At 50.1% G+C, this 21,226-nt stretch overlaps 1 protein-coding gene across 1 annotated transcript; it reads left to right on the top strand.

Moving 5' to 3' along the window:
- Window positions 1-4,113: 4,113 nt before the first annotated feature.
- DIPK2B (divergent protein kinase domain 2B) lies at window positions 4,114-19,720 on the top strand. Its single transcript, XM_075726648.1, has 5 exons — window positions 4,114-4,438; window positions 9,287-9,551; window positions 15,902-16,075; window positions 17,859-18,147; window positions 19,309-19,720. Exons 1-5 carry the CDS (start codon window positions 4,215-4,217, stop codon window positions 19,647-19,649), a joined length of 1,293 nt encoding a protein of 430 aa, XP_075582763.1. The 5' UTR covers window positions 4,114-4,214; the 3' UTR covers window positions 19,650-19,720.
- The last annotated feature ends 1,506 nt before the right edge of the window (window positions 19,721-21,226 follow it).

The raw sequence follows: 21,226 nt of genomic DNA on the forward strand, positions 1-21,226 counted from the left end.
GCCAAGGTCTTATCCAGGCCCTGCAGGCAGCAAGAGCCAGGCAGGGCCCACTGAGGAACTCAGGAAGACCAGGAGCCTCTCCTCTTCCAGCAAAAGTTTGGTTTTTCCTGTATCTTGTTTCTTTTCTGTGCATGGCAGTGAGATGCAGCCCTCCCACAACCCACCAGGCAATATGCTGTTGCTCAGCAACCCCGTACTTGCTGAGAAGGCTCTTTTACAGCAGTAAACCTGGGCTGAAGGGGAAAATGAGGTGATGTGACACCTGAAACCTGCTGCTTACATTGCCCAAGCAGCAAGGTCCCTATGAGCAGATGCAGGTCAGTAGCAGTGAGGATCCTGGTGGCAAAGTCAGCTGAGGAGTTGCAGCACTGTACCTTCTGCTCCTCTGCATCTGGTCTGTTCTAAAGCATTTAGTGGTGATTACCAAGAATTAATTAATTAACTAATTAATTACAAAGGTCTCCTGCTCTGCAAAGCCATTTCCAGTGTCACAGTTAGATCCAGAGCACAGAGCTGGCACCATGTTTTGCTTGGGGTGAGCCAGCCAGTGGAGATGATGAGGTGGGGAGAGCATGGCTGCAAGGCTCCACCGGCATGAAGCCCACTCCTGGGGACAGCCGGAGTTGTTCAGAAGGAGGTGGGCAAGGGACTGGGGTGGAAAGAGGCAGTGAGGAACAGCTGGATTGCAGTAGTGGATTGGGTGGAAACTGCGAGGTGGGTCAAGTAAAAGGTGTATTTCATCCCATGAATACTTGGGAAAATCAGCCTGTCCTCCCCTCGTCTCCTCCAGAGCCAGCAGCAGGGGAGGGCAGGTCCTCTCCTGCCTCGATGTGCAGTTGGAGACTGCAGCCATACCCCTCCAAACCAACAGCCATTGGGGTCTGCAGAGACTGGGCGGTTTTGGGACCCAAAAGCTCCACTGCCTGCAGGGTTGTGGCCAGGAGTGGGGCTGTGCTGCCGGGTGGGTTTGCACACCCCTCAAGGCATATGGAGAAAGGAGAGATCAGGGCACAGAGGCTAAATAAACCCTTTTACCTCTGTTGGTAGAAACCACTCCAAAAGCTTTTCTGTGCTTGGTCTGACTTTGATAGGGCAGTACATGCATTTTGGTTCATATTAGAAATTTTTAGAAATTGTAACTTCTAGAAAACTAACTAGGCTTTTCCATTAGGGCCACCATCTCCATGTTCTCATGTGGTTAACGGCGTTGCATAGAAGTGTCTTGTTATAAGGTTTGTAAACCTTCTCCCATCGGGTCGTTAGCACCGACCCATCGGCAGCTCTAGCAGACCCCACTGCAATCAGTGCCCTGAAAATCTGACCTGCTACTCCCACCTGGCACAAACAGAAGATCTACAAGGCTACTGCAGACCTGACCACAATACCTACGTGCTGTGTTACCAGAAGGAAAAGAAAATAAAATACAGGTTTGACGTTACCCGCTGAACCACCTCATTAAAAGAGAGGCTGCTTTCAGAAGCACAACCCTCTCTCACAACATACAGCAAGCAGTGGTTTCCTGACTGCCATTTCAGGCTAGCTCAGAGGTATATGTATTCATTTGTAAGCTTTGTTTTCAGTGCTGTGAGCATAACTGAGTGTTTCCTACACACATCATCTGTGCTTGGGGACAGCCCACCTGAGCAAAAATGGTTGAGGGAACGAGGGGGTTCAGACCCTGGGGGCAAGCACAAATGCCAGCAGCAAGCTCAAGGTGGGTATGACAGACCAGCTCCCACTCTTTGAATAAGAAGTTGCTTTTATAACACTTCAAGGTGATGCAGGTGTGGTACACTGTAAGAAAACACAATTACACATGCTGTTCCTAGGAAAAGATAAACATTGCTTTACATGTGCCTAAATCATGCAAAACTCCAAGAACAACACAGCCATCAAGGTATCATTAATAGAACAGAAACTCTGCTATCCATGTAGTGTTTTTTTATGACAGACCATGGGGTTTGCTGTGGGAAGGGCCCAGTTAGCAACCCCAGAGGCGGAAGCCCTCCCCTTTCCATCGGTCGCCATGGGGCAACGCAGGCTGGGGTGCCAGGAGACAGGAGCCTGGGTCTTTGCTTTTCAAATTACAACAGAAAATTGGAGACCGAAGCCAGGCAATTAAATTATTAAAGAAACTGAAAGATATGTATTTTATATATTACATAACGAAGATGAAGACAGATTGCGGGCATTTAATTTTGGTACAATCCGGGAAATAGCTGGGCAGGGAGCAACATGAACACATCCAGTGTTGCAGAGCTACCAGCAGGAAACAGTGGGAAGGGCTGATTTCTGCAGAGGGGAAAGGAGCAATGTACCAGCAATAGGAAATGCCAGGGATGAACTTCTGGATGTGGGAAGCGGTTAACACTGGTGTTTAGCTCTGGCTCTTTCCACCAGCATATTTCAAAGAGCTTTATACTGGAGTATAAGGCCTAATGTGAACATGGCGCTATGCAGAACTGTGCGCTGAATGCACTCGCTGGTGTACCAGCACCGCCCAGCCCCTCTCGTTTGCAGCACTGGCAGGGTTCATTACATCCCCCTTTCCTCTCAGCAGGGCTCATTATCCTCATCTGTCTGTGCTGCGCCCTGTAGACAAACCCTAAATGTCACTATATCCATTTCGCGCATAGGGACACACCAGGAGATGAAGCAACGTCCCACAAGGGTACACAGTCGAGGAGAGACCCCAGATCTCCCAAGTGCCACAACTAATGACCATCTGCGCTTGAAAGAGCTGCCTTGCACTGTTAGGATCCCTCTCCTCCATCAGACCCTCTGGAAAGCGAGGGGCAATCACAGAGCCCAGCGCACACCCCTGTGGCTCAAGCATCCCTCAGTCTCATCAGGCTGCGGTTAAATGCTGGAGGGGATAATAAAGGATGGCTACAGTGCACCTTTTTTTTCCTTTAAAAAAATGTGCTAGGAAATGGCTTGCTCACATGGTGTGATTGGTCCAGCTGGGGGGACAAGAAGTCTCCAAAGCCTCAGTGTATTTCTGACTGCTCTCATGGTGAGATACAGCCCAGGAGAGCCTCCTGCGTCAATCAAAACATGACAGCTGGGGACAGTTGAGGACAAAGCCTGGTGCCACCGTAGCAGCACGGTACATGCTGTACTGTCTGGGGCTGGGGTACAACAAGGGATGCCCCTTCAAGGTCTGCTTTCCCAGCCTCAAGCAAGCTGCCTGCAGCAGCCTGCCAGGGGCCATGCCTGCACCCCAGCCGCTCCAGGCCCGGGAGAGGCTTAGTCCTGCACCCAGCATCCAGGCCAGGATGGGTAGCCAGTAGTTTCCGTAACTTTCAAGTCTTTGGCCTAATGAGAACAGCTTTTGGGTGTGATCACAGTAGTTTCTAAGTGCATTTGAAAGCTCTGGCAAGCTCCTGCATTAGCCCCTGTCCATTTCTCTAGCTTCTTTCCAGGGCCAGGACCATCAGGAAAAGGTATTCAAAACCACTCAAGTCTTGCTGAAAAGCCCCATTTTTCAAAAGCGGCTTAGAGGGCGAGCTGTTACTTCAGCAGGGTGTTTTGGAAAGCTTCAGGCTATCCTGCTTTCCATGGTATGAAACACTGCAGTGCAATCACTTCTAAACAACGTTATTTTCAAGAAACAAAGTGGTGATGCTTCCACCTGACAGTATTTTCAGCGGCTCTGTGAGAAGGGGAAACTGAGCCAAGAAAGCATCCGAGAAGTCAAGCGATGCACCATCACAAATCTCCAAGAATAAAACAATGCTAAGGGTCTGGCTTCTGGTAAAATGTGTGTTTCTGCCACACTATTATTCCTTCCAAATCAGTTTTTACTAAGTGTCCCACGTATGCCCTTTCCTCCAGCAACAGGATATCCTTCATTTGTCTGCGCAAAGTGCAGATGAGCACTTCTTCATGTTGTTTCCAAGTCGGCTGATGGGAGGGTCAGCAGGGGCCGAAGCAGCTGCACCAAGTAAAGGAAAGGTAACCATGGCAACCCAAGTTATCTGCATCCTCCATGTATTTCCTTCTCCCCACCCTACATCATATCTTTCCCACCCAAACCTCAATCCAATAGAGCCAGTGACCAGCTGGCAGGATGGGGACTGCGGCAGGGTCTCCCACACCCAGCGTGTCTTGCCGTGTTTCGGGGCTCACCGCTGCAGGCTGAGGTTATCAAAAAGAGACCAAAAGCGTAGAGAGGGGTAACTTGCAAAAGGCAGAGCTCTCCGCTACTGTAGATGGGGCGCTGGATATGTTGCCTTTGCTCCAGAGTTGCAGATTCGTTGATGCTGCTCCTGGTTTTGGCTCTGAGCTGTAACCCTTCCACAGCAGCAACACCTTCTCCGTCTGCTCCCCACGTCAAACCTAGCTACAGTTTTGGCCGGACTTTCCTGGGACTTGATAAATGCAACGCCTGCATTGGGACATCCATTTGCAAGAAATTCTTTAAAGAAGAAATAAGGTCAGAAACTCAACACAGTAATTTTTAAAGCATTCTGCATAGTAACGTGAAAGTTGCCTGTTAGTATTTCCAAGTACTTTAATGAATGGCAATGCAAAGAGTAACTTAGCACCTGGTTGCCATTACAGCGCCTAGTATTTTAATTAATGTTTATAAGCTGCTGCTTTGTCTCTTTTCTTTTAAAGCCACGTAAACACGATCAGACTTCAGCCCTGAATTATAATTTGAAAGCAGGAGTAAAATGCACAACTTTCTGCATAGAGAGTGGCTCCAAAACAATTCAAGGCAGTGATGGGGGAAGGGAAGAGGGAAGGAAGAGATTTGCTTGTTTAGATGTGCTGGAAATATTTTATTATGAGCAACTGAGTAAAGGGAAAGGGAGTTTAGCTTTGTATGCTCCCAACTGACTATGTTAACTACAAACCTATAAACATGCTATATAATTTTGTACCAGGTACCACAACACAAATGTGCATATTAAGTAAGATCAAAAGCCATCTAAACCTGCCTGAGGCATGAGGACTTTTGCACACCAGGTTACCTATGCGCTCGAAAATAAACGGGTCTAAATTATTAGCATGCTTTTGGGAGGTTTCTGCGAGAACTTGAAGGCAGAGGCAGAAATTGCATCTGCCTCGAAGTCAATGAGACATACGCTGTCCAAGCGGTCGTCAGACTGATCCAATCAGTTTTAGGCTCAAAAGCAGAGCATATCTGACGACAGCAGGGAAAATGTTGCCAGCGTATTTGAGGAGAAAGTTAAAGGCAGTGCTTGGCAGAGGAAGGGTTTATTGGGTCTGATATGATTTATAGAGCCATATGCACTTTCTTTTATAGATATAAAAGCCTGGGGGAGAAGAAATGATTATAGTAAAATTGTATTTTTAATGCTATAATGTAAGTAGTATAATATTGGACAAATCACCATTTTTATCTTAAACTATCCTATAAAATGTAGCATAGTAAAACCATAATGGTTTGTCTGGGAAGAACTTGTAATACCGAACATCCATCCTTCCCTTACTGCCGCTGGAAGAAGGCAGTCTGTGGCTTTGCTACACCAGGGCACCCCTCGCCATGGCACACTGGGGGTCCCAGCCCTCAGCTCTTTGCCCTTTCGGCTTTTTGTCTCCCCCGGCACGTGCCGAGGGCGATGCCAGTGCGTGCAGTAACGTGCAGAGGCACTAAGGCCAGGCCAGCAGTGCTGGGTTTCTCCCAGCCCAGCCCAGGCTCCTGTCCCAAAAAGCAGGATGGATTTGCACTCAGCGTGTTCAGTTGGCTGACACAGGCTGGTGTGGGTCTGCAGGGGCTGGGCGTGAATTTGGGGTACGGCTGCCCTACATTTTATTCTCTGCAGCAGGGCATCACAGGAGGTGGCTCCTGCCGTGTAACCCAACCTGCTGCCGCCCCTCTGCTGCTCGCCTGTGTAGGGTTTTTAGGGACCTGCCACCAGGTTCAAAGCAGCTTCCGCATGTGCAGCTTGTCGCAGGTGCACCATTTCGGTTACTCCTGCTTAGCTGCTGGGGAGGTTGGGGCTCTGCAGCTTCCTTCAGCCTTGCCAAAAATAGCAGTAGCCTTCTGCAGAGAGCAACTGCCTCTGGCTGGCCAGTGGCCAGCTGCATGCTGCACCAGGGCGCGGGAAAGAGCGAAAGCAGGAGGCCCCCACGCTGGCCTTTCTCCAGGGCAAAAGCAGAAAAGGGTGTGGGTGTGCAGAGGGTCCAAGCAGGGTCCGGGAGTGCAGAGCCGCAACCATGTGGGAGCACGATGCTTCTGCCTCAGGGAAGGTAGAGGGACTTCCTAAACCAGAGACTTTTTTTCCTCTCCTGTGAGCCCGCAGTCGGCTTCTCACAAGCAGTGCACAAATAAGTGATAACACACAGTTCTGCTCTGAGTGCTTTGGAAAGGGTAACTTTTTAAAATGTTCTCCTGTGCAGTCAGTCAGTTTCAGGCTTTTCTCTGCAGGGGTTAAACTTGTTCTCCCACTTGATTTCTTGAACAGCTGGGATTTTTTGGCAAGTGGAAGGTTAAACAGGGGAAATCTCAGTGGTACTTACGCTCTTTGATCCACTCCCATGTACCTTTTCACATGTTCACAAATGTGGATGGCACTTGGGCTTCTCTGTGTTAATCCTCATTAAAACATGCTTCATTAATTCTCCATCATTTCCGGGAGCTGTGACATGCATTCACACTCAACTAACGAGTAAGAAGATGTGGGTTTTGTTCCCAGAACGGCTGGTGACTCATCTTGTGATCTAATGTTCTTTACTTCCCTTATCTTTGCCCAGCTTTATCCATCTGTAAATGAGAACACCAAAGCCAGCCTACCAACTGTCCTGAGAGCAAAGCGCAGCAAAATTTTCATAAAATATTAGATTTTCAAAACACTGTGAAACTGAGCTGACCAAAACTATTTGCAGACTTGTGCCAATGCTGGTGATGAGCTTTGGCCAAAAGTAATGGGAAGGAAGTCTGAAAAAGCTGGAATGCTTCAATTTGATGGGGTTTTATATGGCATTTCTTTATTTTTGGTTTTAAGACTTAACTTACTTAATTTTCTAAAAAAAAAAAGTAAAACTCCACATGGAAGCAAAAATATTTTGGCCGAAAAAAAAATACTTAATTTCATCCAGGAAAAAAGAATAACAAGTTTGATTTTCTTCAGCATTTAGTTCTTGGGTTGATCTAAAATCTGTAATCTGTGACTCAGTTATTCACACAGATCTTACTGAAAGTCTTAATTAAAACACATTCAGGCCCTTAGCTAAAAGGCTTCACACGAGAATGAATCTGTGTTACAGCACAACTTGATGACGAATCTTGAAAGTATCTAGCAAGTGTGCCAGGCCAATGCTGTGCTGCCCAGAAATGATGCCAAATACAGAATTGCTGCAGCCCATGCCGGGTTCCCAGGCCTGCGTGGCTCTCCCCCGGGAGCTCTGCAGAGGAAATAGCTCCATCCGTGCTCAAATTAATGCTCAGCCCTGGATTTCACACATCCATGTGCTGCTTGCATGCAGGAGGCGGCGCTTTCCTGGCATTTGCCTGACGTGAGCTCCCCTGAACACACATGCTTCAGCCAAATCACAAGGTACATTTGTGCTTCACTTAAAAAAAAAAAAAAAGAAAGAAAGAGAAACCCAGCCCATAGCCATCTCTTCCCTGTCCAGGCCTGGCACACTGTGCCTGCTTTGCAGATTAGGCACTGGGAGGGGTCGTAATGCACAACAAATCACAGTGAGGCATAGCAATTATTGTCTCTTTAGTCCTAACTCAAAACCAGACAAAAAAACCCAAAACAAAACCAAACAAGGCACTTCTTTTCATGTCAGATGCCCTAATTGTAGGGAAGCTTCAATTTCATATCGGGCAAAACGCCCGAATGACCAAAATGCCTGAACGCCCCAACCTGCTCGTGCAAGGGGCAGTGCTCTTCCACTCCTGGTCAGCCTGCTTCTCCATGGCAAATTTGTTGAAGGAGCCACATGGCTAGAGACGAAAGCCAAAGCAGGGCAAGCACTAGCATTTCGGGGAGACTGGCTTTCCCCCACCCTGGGCACCTGTGCTTGCCCCAGAGCTGAGCTGCACAGGGTGTGTGGTGGGGAAGGGGAGCAAGGCACTGCCTTCAAGAGGGGTCAGGGGGAGGAGGCCAGCTGGTGTCTGATCGTGGAGGGTGGCTAGTGTGGCCAAGGCAGTTATTTGCCCGAAATCAGAGGAAATTAATGCCCCCAGAATTTCTCTGTGCCAATTTCCCAACTGGAAGTTGAAAGGAAAGATCAGCTTCAGCTTTCAGATATGTTGATGTCTTTTCATCTAACTCCAGCTAGCTGATCCTGCAGGGAACCTCTTGCCTCTCCTGTTTCACTTCTGAGTTATGGGCTTTAATTTATGGTGAGATTAAATTAGAATGTGCTTTCTTAACGCACCCGGGCAAGGAGGTCGGGGCAGGAGGTTTTAGAGGCAGCGAATGCATGACGTTGGCCAAACCAAAGGTCAGAGTTCAGCCACTTTCCAAGAGCAGGTTACAGACATACTTACAAAACAGGCACCGCGCTCCTCAGCTCCCGCGTGTGCGACGCGTGTGTGGGCAGGGCTGAGGGGGCTGCTGAAACAAAAAAAATAAAATCGTCACAGCCTAATTACCCGGCCCATATGCTCCCCTCCTGTGCCTGTGTAGGGGGAGCAAGTCAGTGCAAGATCTCCATGGCTACAGTGGTGCCACACGCCCAGGGCCCCCTGTGCCCCCACCGCACCCCAAACTCTGCCGCGGCCTGGGGAGGTCGCTCATCCCGGCTGCTAAAATACAGCCGGTGACGCTGGGGGGGACCTGTCGACCCCAGTACTGAGTAAGGCCACCACCTCAAAACAAAAGGTCATCTTGGTGTTCCCAAATACATTTGTTGTCAGGAGGTTTTGTTCTGCAGGGTCCCTTAAAGTGTCGAGTCCTCCTTGTTTGGGCCCCTTTCTCAGTGACTAAGGAAATTTAAAAACTCCAGGGATTCCCCGGGAACCAAGACCCTGCAGCCCTCTCCCTTCCCTCCTCTCTCTACGTGGCCCGTTTGGGTGCTTTGCCCTCCGCCCCATGTTCATGACAAGGGGTGGTTTAAGCGGGAAGCACAGACGGACATTTTTCCCAAAGCGCATTTCTTTGGCCGGCGGCTACGGCCCGCTTGCCGCACCCCGCGGCCTGGGGCCGCCTGCCCGCGGCCGCTCGGCCTTTGCTGCCTGATGGCAGAAAGCCCCCGGGGCCGACATGCCGGGGAGCAACCGCGGTGGTGCTGGTGCTGTGCCGGTGTCCGTGTGGCTTGTTAACCCGCTCTCCGTGGGGCTCTCGTTTTGGTTTGGCAGGTTTGACACCTGGCTTTCTTCTCATTTAAAGCTGCCCCCCAGCTACCTGCTCAGCTACTCGGGCAACTACACGGACGATGCCAAGAGCTGGCGGCTGGTCGACATCACCCGGCTGACCTCCAAGTACCGGCACGACCGGGCCGACAAGCGCATCTGCACCTCCCTGCTGAAGACGACGACCTGCAGCCTGGAGCGCGCCCTGCGCCGCACGCGCCGCTTCCAGAAGTGGCTGCGGGCCAAGCGCCTCACCCCCGACCTGGTCCAGGTCCGTGCCCCGCGGCCCCTGTGCCCCACACCGGCAGGGGGGGAGCGGGGAAAGGGAGCCCCGGGGCGGTGGGGGGGGGGGGGGTGCTGCGTGGGTTTGGGAGGGGAAAAAAGGGGTCTGAAGGAGACATGGCTGCGACTCGCTGGGTGGAGGGCGAGTTTGGGTGATGGCCAGCCCTCTCCCTCCTGCCCCGGCCGGTGGAGAGGGGGCAGGCCCATGTCCCCCCAGCCGAGCCCACCCGCTGCAGGGGAGAAGCAAAATGAGGCCCTGAGAGGAAGAAAAGTGCCGTGGCCTGGGGCCACCCCCCCGCCATAGGTAACGCCACGGCACAGCCTGGCCAGGGCTGGGGCTCGGCCCCGGCGAGGAGGGCGCCGGCTCCCGGCTCCTGGTGCAGGCGGAGGCTGAAGGTCCGTGGAAAGCCGCAGCACCCGCTGGCTTCGGGCACAGGGATAACATAAGGCCATGCACACAGACACGGCGACAGCTCGCGTCGGGGTATTTCTACCAGGGTGTTTTCTACTCTTCCATCATGTTTCAACAGGAGTGGCACAGGTGGTCAGTCGGAGCCTCTATTCCTCACCCACCTGCCGCCTATAGCAAATGATCTCAGGCTCGAAGCAGCGTGCTGCCCTTTCTGCCGCAGTCCTGGGGTGTCACAGGCGAAGCCAGGACGGGCGTGCTGGGGGGGGTCACTGCCACCGGGCGGAGGGGCGGCTGTGGTGCGGGCAGACGGGCGCGCAGGCAGAGAGGGCAGGCTCCAGAGGAGAGCCGGCGTCGGAGCGCTGCCTGCGCCGAGGGATGCCACGGGCAGCCAGGGACGGCCACCGGGCACATCAGTGTTTTGCAGCAGCTGGCTTGCATTTCAGAGTACAAATCCCCTCCCTAAAAGCAGACACATCCCCCCCGCCCATTCAAAAAACAGCAAAGCATTGCGATATCCACTGGCAAGGGGCAGGGGCCAGGGTGGAGGCTGGGTATACTCTAAATAAGACCTTGGGAGGCAAAGAAGGATTATTCCAGTACTTCTTCCCCCCTTCCAAGAGAGAAGTGGCTGTGAAAAAGGGACTTCCTTTTTTGTTTTCTATAAAGGCAACTGCTTCGTTCTGCCTGCACATTGTCGCATCCGCTCAGCTTTGCTGAGTGCTAAAGATAGGCTGCTTTAGTTTTTCCACTTCTGTTACCCCATGGAGCTGCACGCCTGAGGAGGGAGAGTGGGAGAGCCCCATGCTGCAGCAGCAGCAGCAGCAGCGCCAGGGCTGGTGCCTGAGCTGCTCCGAGACGGACTCACCCGAGTCACTGACCGCCCCACACGGCAGGTCACCCTGAAGCCAGCACCCTCTGTGCCGCGGGTGGGGGGTGAGGTGCAGGGTGACAGGTGTCAGGCAGGGAAAAATTTTTTGGAGCGAAGCTACACTGTACTTTGTCTAGTAACCTCGAGAGAGGGGCTAGGGAGAGGGGGCAGATATGCATCACTTCCACTCAGAGCATCCCTCGGCTCTGACACCTCCTTGCCAGGGTGGCAAGCAGCAGCTTCCCAGGCACCCACCAGCCATCCCTGTCCCCCAGGACAGCATTGCAGGGGGCTGCAGGAGGGCAAGACAGGGTGCCAGGCCCTCTGGCATTGCTGGAGTGTCCAAGGCATTTGTGCAAAACTGTGCTGCCCTCACAGCAGTGCTATATGAAACAGGAGAGCTTAAAACTTCCATTTGCTGCGTGAAAAAGTAACTGGAGAAATGTAGCTCTGTGGTATCCCAGATCTGCTGCAAAGTTAAGTCATTAGCCGAGGCCAAATCCTTCTCCTTAAAAGGCTCTTGATGTGCTATACAGCTTTCCCTACCCCATCCTCTCTGAAACGGAATCCTCAGCTGAGCTGGCTGGGTTGCACATGCACACACATATGCATGCACGCAGGCATACACATATGCGCACGCAGCAAGACATGGAGACTCCGGCTGGGGCACCCTGGCCTTGCACCTATCCAGTTTCTCCAGGGCGCTTGAATTTCCCAGGGCAGCAGAGGGAAGCTGAGCAGACCCCGGTTCCAGGGCGCCTCGCAAGTGAGCTCAGGGGCCAGCTTGGGGGGATGTGCCCAGGGACAAATTCCCTGGGACATTTCAGCAACCCCTGCAGTTTTTTAGTTGGAAAAGGCACAGAAGGCTGCAGGGAGGCCCAGACTTTTGCACACTGGCCTCACGATTGCTCTGCTCGCGTTTTCATCATTCTTTGGTTCTATGTATCAAGCAGAGAAACCTAAACCGGGATGTAAATCCCTTCTAACAGCATATAGGCTTGAATACACAAAGGAGCATAGGAATCCAAAGGCCCTGGGGCCTACCCCCACCCCTCCAAATTTTGGCAGCCATCACTATTTAAGATCGGGCACGTGTTTTGCAAAATGGCTGCTGTTCTTACAGTGGTCTGAATTGAAAAACAGCCTGCAGCAACAACATTTCAGTCATACAGGTGTGTGAGTTTGTACGTGAGACCTTCCTCAGCCCCCAGCCCTGTTGTGTGGGCCACCACAGGTTATGGGGTGACCTCCCCCAAGCCATCTGACCCCACAGAGTTGGGGATCCCCTTCCTCTCTGCCCACCCCACCTGCTCTCCTTAGAGCCGAAAGCCGCAGGAGTGCGTCTGCCTGCGCCCCAGGCCAGCACTCTGAGGTGTTGGCTGGGCAAATGCATGTTGGTAACCCAGCATGAGCCACTGGAGGGGGATTCTTGAGGATACCACACATCACTGCAAATGCTTACCTGCAGCACTGCTCTTTTGGCTTTTTTTTTGCCCCCTCTCTCTTTTCAGAGGTGTTAACAGCACGCTGCTGTTCATGCCTAACATGATGCCCACCCTGTTTCACAAAGCTGTGATCACCCAGCGGTGTCTGTACTCCCCTCCCCACAGTTTTTCCCTCTACAGCAGCACCAAGGAAAGCTAATGGGCTCAGGTAATTTTGTCTTACAGAGCAAGAGAATTACGACAGACCGTAATGTGCTTGAATCAAAATGACAGACCATGAAGTAATGTTTTTTCACTTTACTCTGCCTGCCCTGCCTGACCCAACTATCAGCTGAGCTGCCTGCCATAGTGATTATTTCACCCACCACAATGAAAATCTTTATTGGGCACAGCAAAGTCTTCAGTGTTAAAATCCGGCCTGCCTTGGAGGTGAGCAGGATTTAGCTGGGGCTCTGTGCAGTAGCCCCAGCCACCAGCTACTTCGCCCAGAGGCTCATGACCTCAAACCATGCCACGTTCTTTTCCTGTTGGAGGGGAAGAAGAGCAAAAAAAGCAGGTTAGTTTCAGCAGATAGCCCACAGGGCAAATTTACAGCCCTGCCTACAAAGCACAGCCTGGAAAATGCTGAAGGCAGACAGAGGAAAGCAGTACCAAGGTGAAAAGCCAGCCATTTTCAACCCTTCTTTCTAGGATGTACTGTTTGAAACTATTGACCAGCACCTCAGCCAGCCCTCAGTGGATGTGCCAGCACTGTGGTTATGTGGCCAGTATGCATCACTTTGCTCGCCAATCTGGCAGATGGTCCATCCTAGGGAAGGATGGGTGTTATTGGTCTTCCAGAGCCACCTCCCAGACCTGCCACCTCTTTGACCCTGCATCTCACCATCAGAGACTTCGGTAAACCCTCTGGCACCAGCTGCATCTGACCTCCCGCTGGAGGAGGACAATAGCAGCGATGCCTGCAGGGGGGATGAGCCCCATAGCTTCAGAGGGCATCCTCAGTTTCTCTCTTTCTGGGGTGAGCTGCAGGTGCTTTGACTTCTACGTCCAAATGTTTCCTCCTGGATCCCACCTCAAACTTGGTCGTTTGGTGAAGCTGCACCCAGGCAGCGGCGTGTGGGACAGGAGGTGTCTGTGCTCCTGAGATGTGCCACCCCTCCTTGGGCTGGCTGAAGAGAAAGCGGAGTGAGAAGAAGTTGTCTTCCAGAGGCCGTCTTTACGTCTGAGTGCATCCACACTAGATATGCATGCATAAGCATACATGGGAGTTTAAAATGCATCAGGTACTGTGCAGTAGGAAAAAAATATCACAGTTAAGTGCAGGTAGGCTTTGTAGGAACTACTTATTATCAGATATAAAAATGTGGGTATTTAATCAAAGAAATAAGCTTTCCACATCAATCACAAACAATATGTCAGGCTGTCTGTCAGGTCTTATTTGTTGGGGTGATAAGACACTGCAAAGGACTTAAGATATTCTCAGATAAATCAGTATCTCCAGTGTTTTGAGTATGTGTTCTTCAAATTTTTCTTCCATCAGCAGTTTTTGTCTGACAGTTTTACAGCTCTGGCTCCTTTTCTGCTGTAGGGATGTTTCCATCAGTCTACTGGAAAGGGAGGCCCTGCTCTGCCGAAATATTCGAGCAGGTGCTGAACTTTACGCATCTGAATAGCTCTGCAGAAATCAAAAGGCCCCACTGGCCAGCTTTGGTGTATCGGGGCTTCATTAAATCATAGGAAGCTGCACTGATGGTATGCCTGAAATGGTTCCTTGGGAAACAAGCAGCCATGACCACTGCGTGCAGCACATGTCCATGTCTGTGTTAACAGGATGAGATCTGACCTTGGAAAAAATCCTAATTACAACTTTCGTGCATTCTCTGCCACCGTGATTTCTGTTCCTACTGTGTACTCTTACGGGTCTCAGCTTTTGCATTGCAAACTCCTGGAGGCAGCAAGGCTTTCTAACTTTGGCTGCAAATATTTGCATACATGCCGAGCTGCAAAAGACTTTCTCCACCGTTTGTCTCTTCTCTAACACAGCTCTGTTCTGCTCATTTTTTCTCACTTCTCCAAAGAGAAAGTGACAGTGAGCCACAACGTGCCTGCAAGTGCTGCGAGACAGAAATTCATAACCATCCCTTCCCCCCACTCCTTCTATAGTTTTAGATAATTAGTTGAAAAAATATTTCCTTGATAAAGCTACAGCAGAGAGGAGGAGTGTATGAAGACTTGTAACTAGGACAGGGAAGAATTATTTTTGACAAATATTTTATTCTCTGGGGGAAAGAAATGGTTCTTCGGTTGTTGCAAAACAACACTCCAGTTAGGGTTGAGTTTTTCAGGTAGTTTTGACCAGCTGTTGGCATTCAGGGCTTGTTTTGTGCAACCGATGGCCAAGGACGGAGAGGTTGGGACCTCACTGAGGCTGTCAGGGAGGCAGAGGAGGGGTCCTGGGAGGTCTGGTCCCCCCTTTCCACCTCCCACCATGAGAGTGGCACACTCCTTTCCTTGTTTCTTCATTTCTTTGTTGTGGCTGGGTAATTAGGTGTTTTATGCCAAATGAACAGCTCGCACAGGAAGGGCTGAGAGAGACCTACCTCAGAGTCACCAAATGACCTGGGGAGATCCTGAGTCAAATCTTTGCTCTCAAGCGTGAAGAATGGCAGGGAGCAATGATAGCTCCAGTGCCCTTTCCTCTGAAGCACGTCTCCCAGCCATCAAATTAGAAAGAAAACCTGAAAGACTAAATTTGGCTACTTGGATCATGTGGAAGAGAAAGGCTTAGTAAAAACCTGATTCCCTTCCCCAGCAGAGGTATGGCAGGGCAGCCTTTCTATGCCACTATGGGCAACTCTCCCTACATCCGCTTTGATTACGAGGGTATAAATTTCTATGCCATTTATCCCAACCATAAATTGCTTGTGCAATTTGACAAGCCAAACCTCCAAATCTGAAAGGTGAAATACAGTAATGGTTGACTCCATTAGCCCAACAGTTCTTTATTTGTTGCTGGCATTTACAAAAAATACACACGGGTTATTCAAATTTGGTTTTGATAGTTAATGCACAAATTTATCAGAGAGAGAATACATCCTGTACTTGTACCCCCATACAGTGTTTATTTACACTTTTAAAGCATGTTTACTGACCTTAGCAAATAATATTTCCAAGAAAGCTGCTCACAGGTTAAGCAAATAGCGAAGCGATCTGAAGACATTATTTAGTGAGGGAAGTGACTCACCCACTTAACGACAGGGAGGCCTCCACCAGTGAGCCGGGATGCCAGGGCTGGAAACCTGGGCAGAGCAACACAGTGCTGCGCAGTCGGGGGGAAATGGGGTTTGCAGCCTCTGTGGCTGTGCCACAATGACTGGTTGCCATTTTGAAAACCTGAGTTAGGCATTTTTGGATGGCACGGGGGTTTTTCCTAGGAGGGGTTTGCTGTGGAGATGCCTCCCATGTGCCCGTACCCAGCAGCAACTCTGCCACGGGGCGCAGAGGCGCAGTGGGCAAAGCACAGATGCGCCCATATCCCTGGCATGGGCCAAGCACATTGCGACATCTCAGGCTGGAAAATGAACACCTTTGGCATGTTTTTCCCCTCTCACCAGGGCCTGTCTAGCCCAATGCTGCGCTGCCCATCCCAGAGGCTCCTGGACAGGATCGTGCGGCGCTATGCCGAGGTGCCAGACGCTGGCAGCATCTACATGGACCACCTCACCGACCGGGACAAACTGCGCCTCCTGTACACGCTGTCAGTGAATTCACATCCCATCTTGTTACAGGTACGTACCACTTCGCTCCAGCTTGAAACGCTGCTCCGCAGCCCCTTGCAAGGGAACCCTCGCATGACACGTGCGCCAGCCCTTAGCTGCAAAGGAGTCCCAGCCCTACCCCTTGGCAAGCTCCCTAGCCTTCGTAAAGTGAGTTTCTTTTATGGGGTTGGATGGCTGAAGTCAGGCAGAATCCTGTGGTGCTCCTTGCATCAGCCTGTGGAGTTGTGGAGAGATATGGTTGCCCAGCCCCTTAAATAAATGAGAACCCAGACAGATTATTGCAGTAACGCACTGTGAAAGCCAGGGTTTTACAAGTCCCCGATACTTCAGAGTGTTATGTTTGCATTGCTAACATATTACTTAAAATCACAGCCTGTTTATAAAAGAGAAAGAGCATTCTTTAACATGGGAGGACCAAGACGCAGAGCTGAGGTTGAACATGGACTTGGGGAGGAATAATTTCCCAGGCTCCATGTGCCAGGGTTGTTTTTTCCATTTATATGCCACTGGTAACTAGCTCTGTAGCAAAGTGCAGCTTTGCAGAGGTGTTTGGTGGAATGCCAAATACAGCTGGGCTCTGAGTTTGAAGGCAGAGAGCTGGGAAGCCTCACGCCCCTCCCCTGGTCCCGTGCTGGCACGCCTGGTGTGTGGCTCCTCTCTTTCCCTACATGTGTTCCTGAGGGAGTATCCTCACCCATCCCCACCACCGGCCCACCTTTAGTCCTCATTGCTGTTTCTTTCAACCCTTTGAGATTCCACAAAGAAGAAAGGCAGCGGCAACATCTGTCTCTGGCCCCAGGCCACTGCTGCCCTCAGCAGCTCACAGGGCTCTGCCCGGTCCCAGGGAGGGGGAATGGTGCTCGTGCTCTGGGAGTCTCCTGGGGGTCATTCAGCCACCCTTGCCATGGCTTGCTGGGGCACGAGGCTGTGGCTTCAGCACTGTAAAGATATGGGAATGCAGCTTAAAGAGGTGAGAAAAATATGCTGAAGAGAAATGGCTTGATTTTACGTGGGTGCCCAAAATGCCTTCACAGCAGAAGGGAGAAGCAACCTTAAACATGAAACTGCACGAGTTCATAACCCTGCCTTGGCAGAGTCTGGGGCACTGGTGAGACAGACAAGTTATAATGTAAATGGCAGAAAGCTTTATGTTGGCATGGCTCAGCAGTCATGTGGTTTGGTTTCCACCTGGGATAACTGCTCCTACCCAACCTGCAGTGATGCAGGGAGCCCAGCCAGGTGTCCCCCCTGTAGCAAACACCCAGCACTTCTGTCCCCAAGACTGCAAACTCTTACAAAACAGCAGGGCAGTTCTTACAAATTAGCGAAAACTGCTTTAGCCCCACCTCACCTCCAAGCTGTGACTTCAGCTATGCAGCACTCATGAATGACCCATCAAAGGCTCCATAAAGACACCTAAAATTAGCTCTTCTGTGGCTAAAACTTTCATGAATTTAAATCTATTATTATCTTGGACTTTCTGGTTAGTCTCTCTCACGGAATAAGTCTTGAAATATCAGATTCTTCTTCCTTAATTAATAAAAAGGAAAAGAAAAAAAAAAAGAAACAGCATAGCTACTCCAGGATAGAGCAGCACCTTCCCCTGGCTGCTGGGGCAGGCTGGGGTGAGAAAGGGTTGCAGGCTGCTTTAGAAAGCAAAACACAGCACGGGCACAGCTGCTTGAAGCTAGCCGGGGCACTTGAAAGCCCTCCAGGAGGGATGTGGGTCCACGGGCAGAGCGCAGCGGCCAGAGGGCAGTGGCAATCCCCCCGTTCCCATTCTCCCCGGCAGATCTTCCCCGACGTGGAGGGATGGCCCTTCCCGCGGTACCTGGGCTCCTGCGGGCGGCTGGTGGTCAGCGCCAGCACCCGGCCCCTGCGTGACTTCTACGGCGCAGCCCCTGAGGTGGCCGCCGACCTGGCCCTCCAGCTCCTCACCGTCCTCCGCTCCATGGGCACCAACGACCTCAACTATTTCTTCTACTTCACCCACGTGGACGCTGGCACCTTCGGCGTGTTTAGCAACGGGCATCTGTTCATCCGGGATGCCAGCACGCTGGGGATCATTGACAAGGAGGAAGGTACTCAGCAGGCTCCATGGCTGCGCATCTGTCGCAGGAGGGCTCAGCGAGGCAAGGGAAACAAATCTTTCACCTGCTACGCTCAGCTCTGCTGCTGATTTATTTTTTTTTTAAATCAACCAAACATCGCTTGCTAAATTAAATAATGAAAAGTGCACGGAGAGATTTACTGACAGCAAAAGCCTCAGCAGCTCCTGCCATCCTGGCTCTGAGTCGGGAAGGTGACAGGCGTTTTGTTTGTACAGTCAGTGGTTTGGTGACCAACCGTGGGTGCTTACATCCTGCCCGGCCTCTTCTGCGGCTGGCAGCAGCATTCAACGTGCGCGGTGCTGAACGCTCTCATTTCAAGTCTTCCTAAATCACCTCTTTTAAAATTCTTGCCACACAAATGTCAATATTTCCAAGTAGAAAGTTAATAATGTCATTTATTTTAAGTATTGGGTCAAATCAGACTCTTTTTAGGTGCTTTTATCACATTAACTAGTAATCATCATTATAACAACAAAATCCCCCTTTTGTCATTTTTACATAAAATCAAGAGTTACTATTCACAGGTTACATTGGTCTACTCCTGGAAGCAGAGCTAGTCAAAGACTGTTCCTCCAATAATTTGACAATTTCATTTTGAATGTTCAAATTTTCAAAAGGCCTTTGCTCAGCTCACACATTCAGCTGAGTAGATCTCAAATATTCAGAAGCAGCTGTCAGAGAATTTTCCACTGGGTTTCTTGTTCTTGTCCCAACAGCTATTACTGTTGACTTGACTCCAGCTAGATGAGCTGTTGTTGCAATTTAATGATTTGGGGTAACATGGAAAAATTATGGGTTTGGCTATTTGTGGTAGCTTTTGTAGGAACTCCACATTTTAGGTTAGTACTCCAGTTCTTCTTGCTTTTTCTGCATCAGTTTGACTTGACAGACTCCTCTCCACTTCCTCTGTCAGGCGATTCTGCAGAGCTCTGTCATTCAGAAAAATATATATATTTCAGGAGTGAGAAAACTGGCCCATATACAGCTACAGCACAGAGTACTTTGTGGCAAAAAATAGCTGTATCTTTTAGATAGTAACAAACCCCATGTTAATACAGAGGTACAGACATATGTAATTATCTAAAATTTTGCTACTGTGCTCCTAACAACTGGTTTAATTGTCTCTAATAGGAAGCCAGCTGACTGACGGCCAGCAGGAGTATAAAGATATATTTAGCTGTTTGACTGTGGACTGCCAGTCTGCATTTGTGTCCTGTAACTCCATCAGAGAGCAGCACAGCCTCGTCATGGTGTGTCAAGAGCTTTTGCCTAAGCTCCTGAAGGGAAAATTCCTGCAACCCGTGCAGGAGAAAATAGACAGCTTCCTGCAGCACTGCGCCGACGGCCTCGCCGATGACCAGGGCGTCAACGAGGCGGTTGCAAAGCTGGCAGAGCTCCTGAAACCTCTGCGGTCTTGCGATTCCCGTTTTGCCTACCGCTACCCTGACTGCAAATACAGTGACAAATACTGACAGCTTTGGAGGAGGGGTCCCCCCAGGAAGGACTGGGGCAGCGTCAGCCCCCTGCCAGCATGGAAGCAAGAAGAAGGAACCAGGGTAGCTGGAAAGAGCTGCACCAAATCTGGGGCTTCCTCATGAAGGTGGAGGAGGAGGGAGCAGAGTGCATGTGGGATTTATTGTTCATCTCCCAGAGATGCATTTGTTACATGGGACGTTAGATATGATGTAAGGCTTATGGATTATTAGCATTACCGTGAGTGACAGGGGCTACAGGATTAATAAATCTTATTCACGTATTTTGGCCTTGGAAGAGTTTTCCATGCCATCCGTTAAAAAGAAAACGTCTGAAGGCAGCACACTCACAACTAGCTAGATAGATCTTTATTACCAAGAAAGTCTTTCTGATCGAGATGATATATACATAATGTGGGATGGATGGAAGCATTTAAGACTTTCCTTGTGGGGGTTTTTAAATCATAAGCTGAACCACCAGATCAGTTCCGCACCATCACCCATCACAGATCACTTTTATAAAATATTTAAATTCTATTACTTTTATGGCACACAGAACAGAAAGATGCAATCAACAGCATTAAAAAGCTGAAAGGCCCCATGTCTCTTGAGACTTAATTTCTCTAATCCCTGAATATAATTACTTTTAGTCTTTCCCAAGTTGACGGGCAGTAATTGGAGACTAATAAAGGTTCTTGTTTTAAGATCAGAAAAAAACCAGCTCTAGGATGTGATTGTCCAGTAGATACTTTCACACTTTCGCTGAAAAACCTGAAAGAAAAAAGCCCTGAAAACTGAAGGAACCATTTTCACAAAACCATTTAAATGGGGAAATTACCTTAAAAGGAGAGACAACACAGGCAGAGGATGAGAGATTAGTTTACCCTGAGCCCGATGAGACTCATGGAACACTCAATATTCCAGTGTAGCTGCTGAGGCACCCCCAAAAGCCGGGGACGTCTAAGTCCTGACGAGCAAGAGGTACAGCCATCCTCACCCATTTTCCTTTCAAAGGAGGAATCAGTAAGCCAGTCCCCAAAGGAGTGACTCAGGCACCTAAAATTTGGGGCAGCAGACTCTTTTTTTCACAGCAGTGGCCAACCCAGGGCTAGATGCAGGTGCCTCATTTTGTGCAGTAAGGTTGCAAAAGTTGCAGAGTTGCAAAACATAACTTTCTCACACAGCATCTGTCAGTCCCTGTCCCGTGTGCTTCCTGTGGGGCATCAGAGGCGCACACCAAACCTTCCCTAATGTCTAGGGGACTGCCAGACCTCATCTGGGTTTGATGCTTTCCCCTGGGAACCAACCAGGTGTGTAGGAGTCACCAAGCAAATTTGACTAAGCTGAGTCAGAAACTAGACTTTCTGGATCTCCCGTAAGTATTTTCATTGCGGAAACAGTCTTCCTTTAGCCATGGTTCAAAAAAGAAATCAATAACAGCATAAAAACAGGGAAAGATGTGAGTGTATTTGCATTGCTAATCATTGTACGGAGCTACTGGGAGCAGGAATGCAAGTCGAGATTTTGTGTTGGCTGTGGAGGGGCTCTGTGTGCACAGAGTACCCAGCCTGGGCTTA

The sequence above is a fragment of the Pelecanus crispus genome, chromosome 1, assembly GCF_030463565.1.
Source record: "Pelecanus crispus isolate bPelCri1 chromosome 1, bPelCri1.pri, whole genome shotgun sequence".
In the NCBI taxonomy this organism is placed as follows: Eukaryota; Metazoa; Chordata; class Aves; order Pelecaniformes; family Pelecanidae; genus Pelecanus; species Pelecanus crispus.

Excerpts from the sequence above, each read along its gene's own strand:
- DIPK2B (XM_075726648.1), top strand. The coding sequence starts at position 4,215 with ATGGGGCGCTGGATATGTTGCCTTTGCTCCAGAGTTGCAGATTCGTTG. Across the intron at positions 4,439-9,286 it reads TTCTTTAAAGAAGAAATAAG|GTTTGACACCTGGCTTTCTT; the intron begins GTCAGAAACTCA and ends TTGGTTTGGCAG. Across the intron at positions 16,076-17,858 it reads CACATCCCATCTTGTTACAG|ATCTTCCCCGACGTGGAGGG; the intron begins GTACGTACCACT and ends TCTCCCCGGCAG.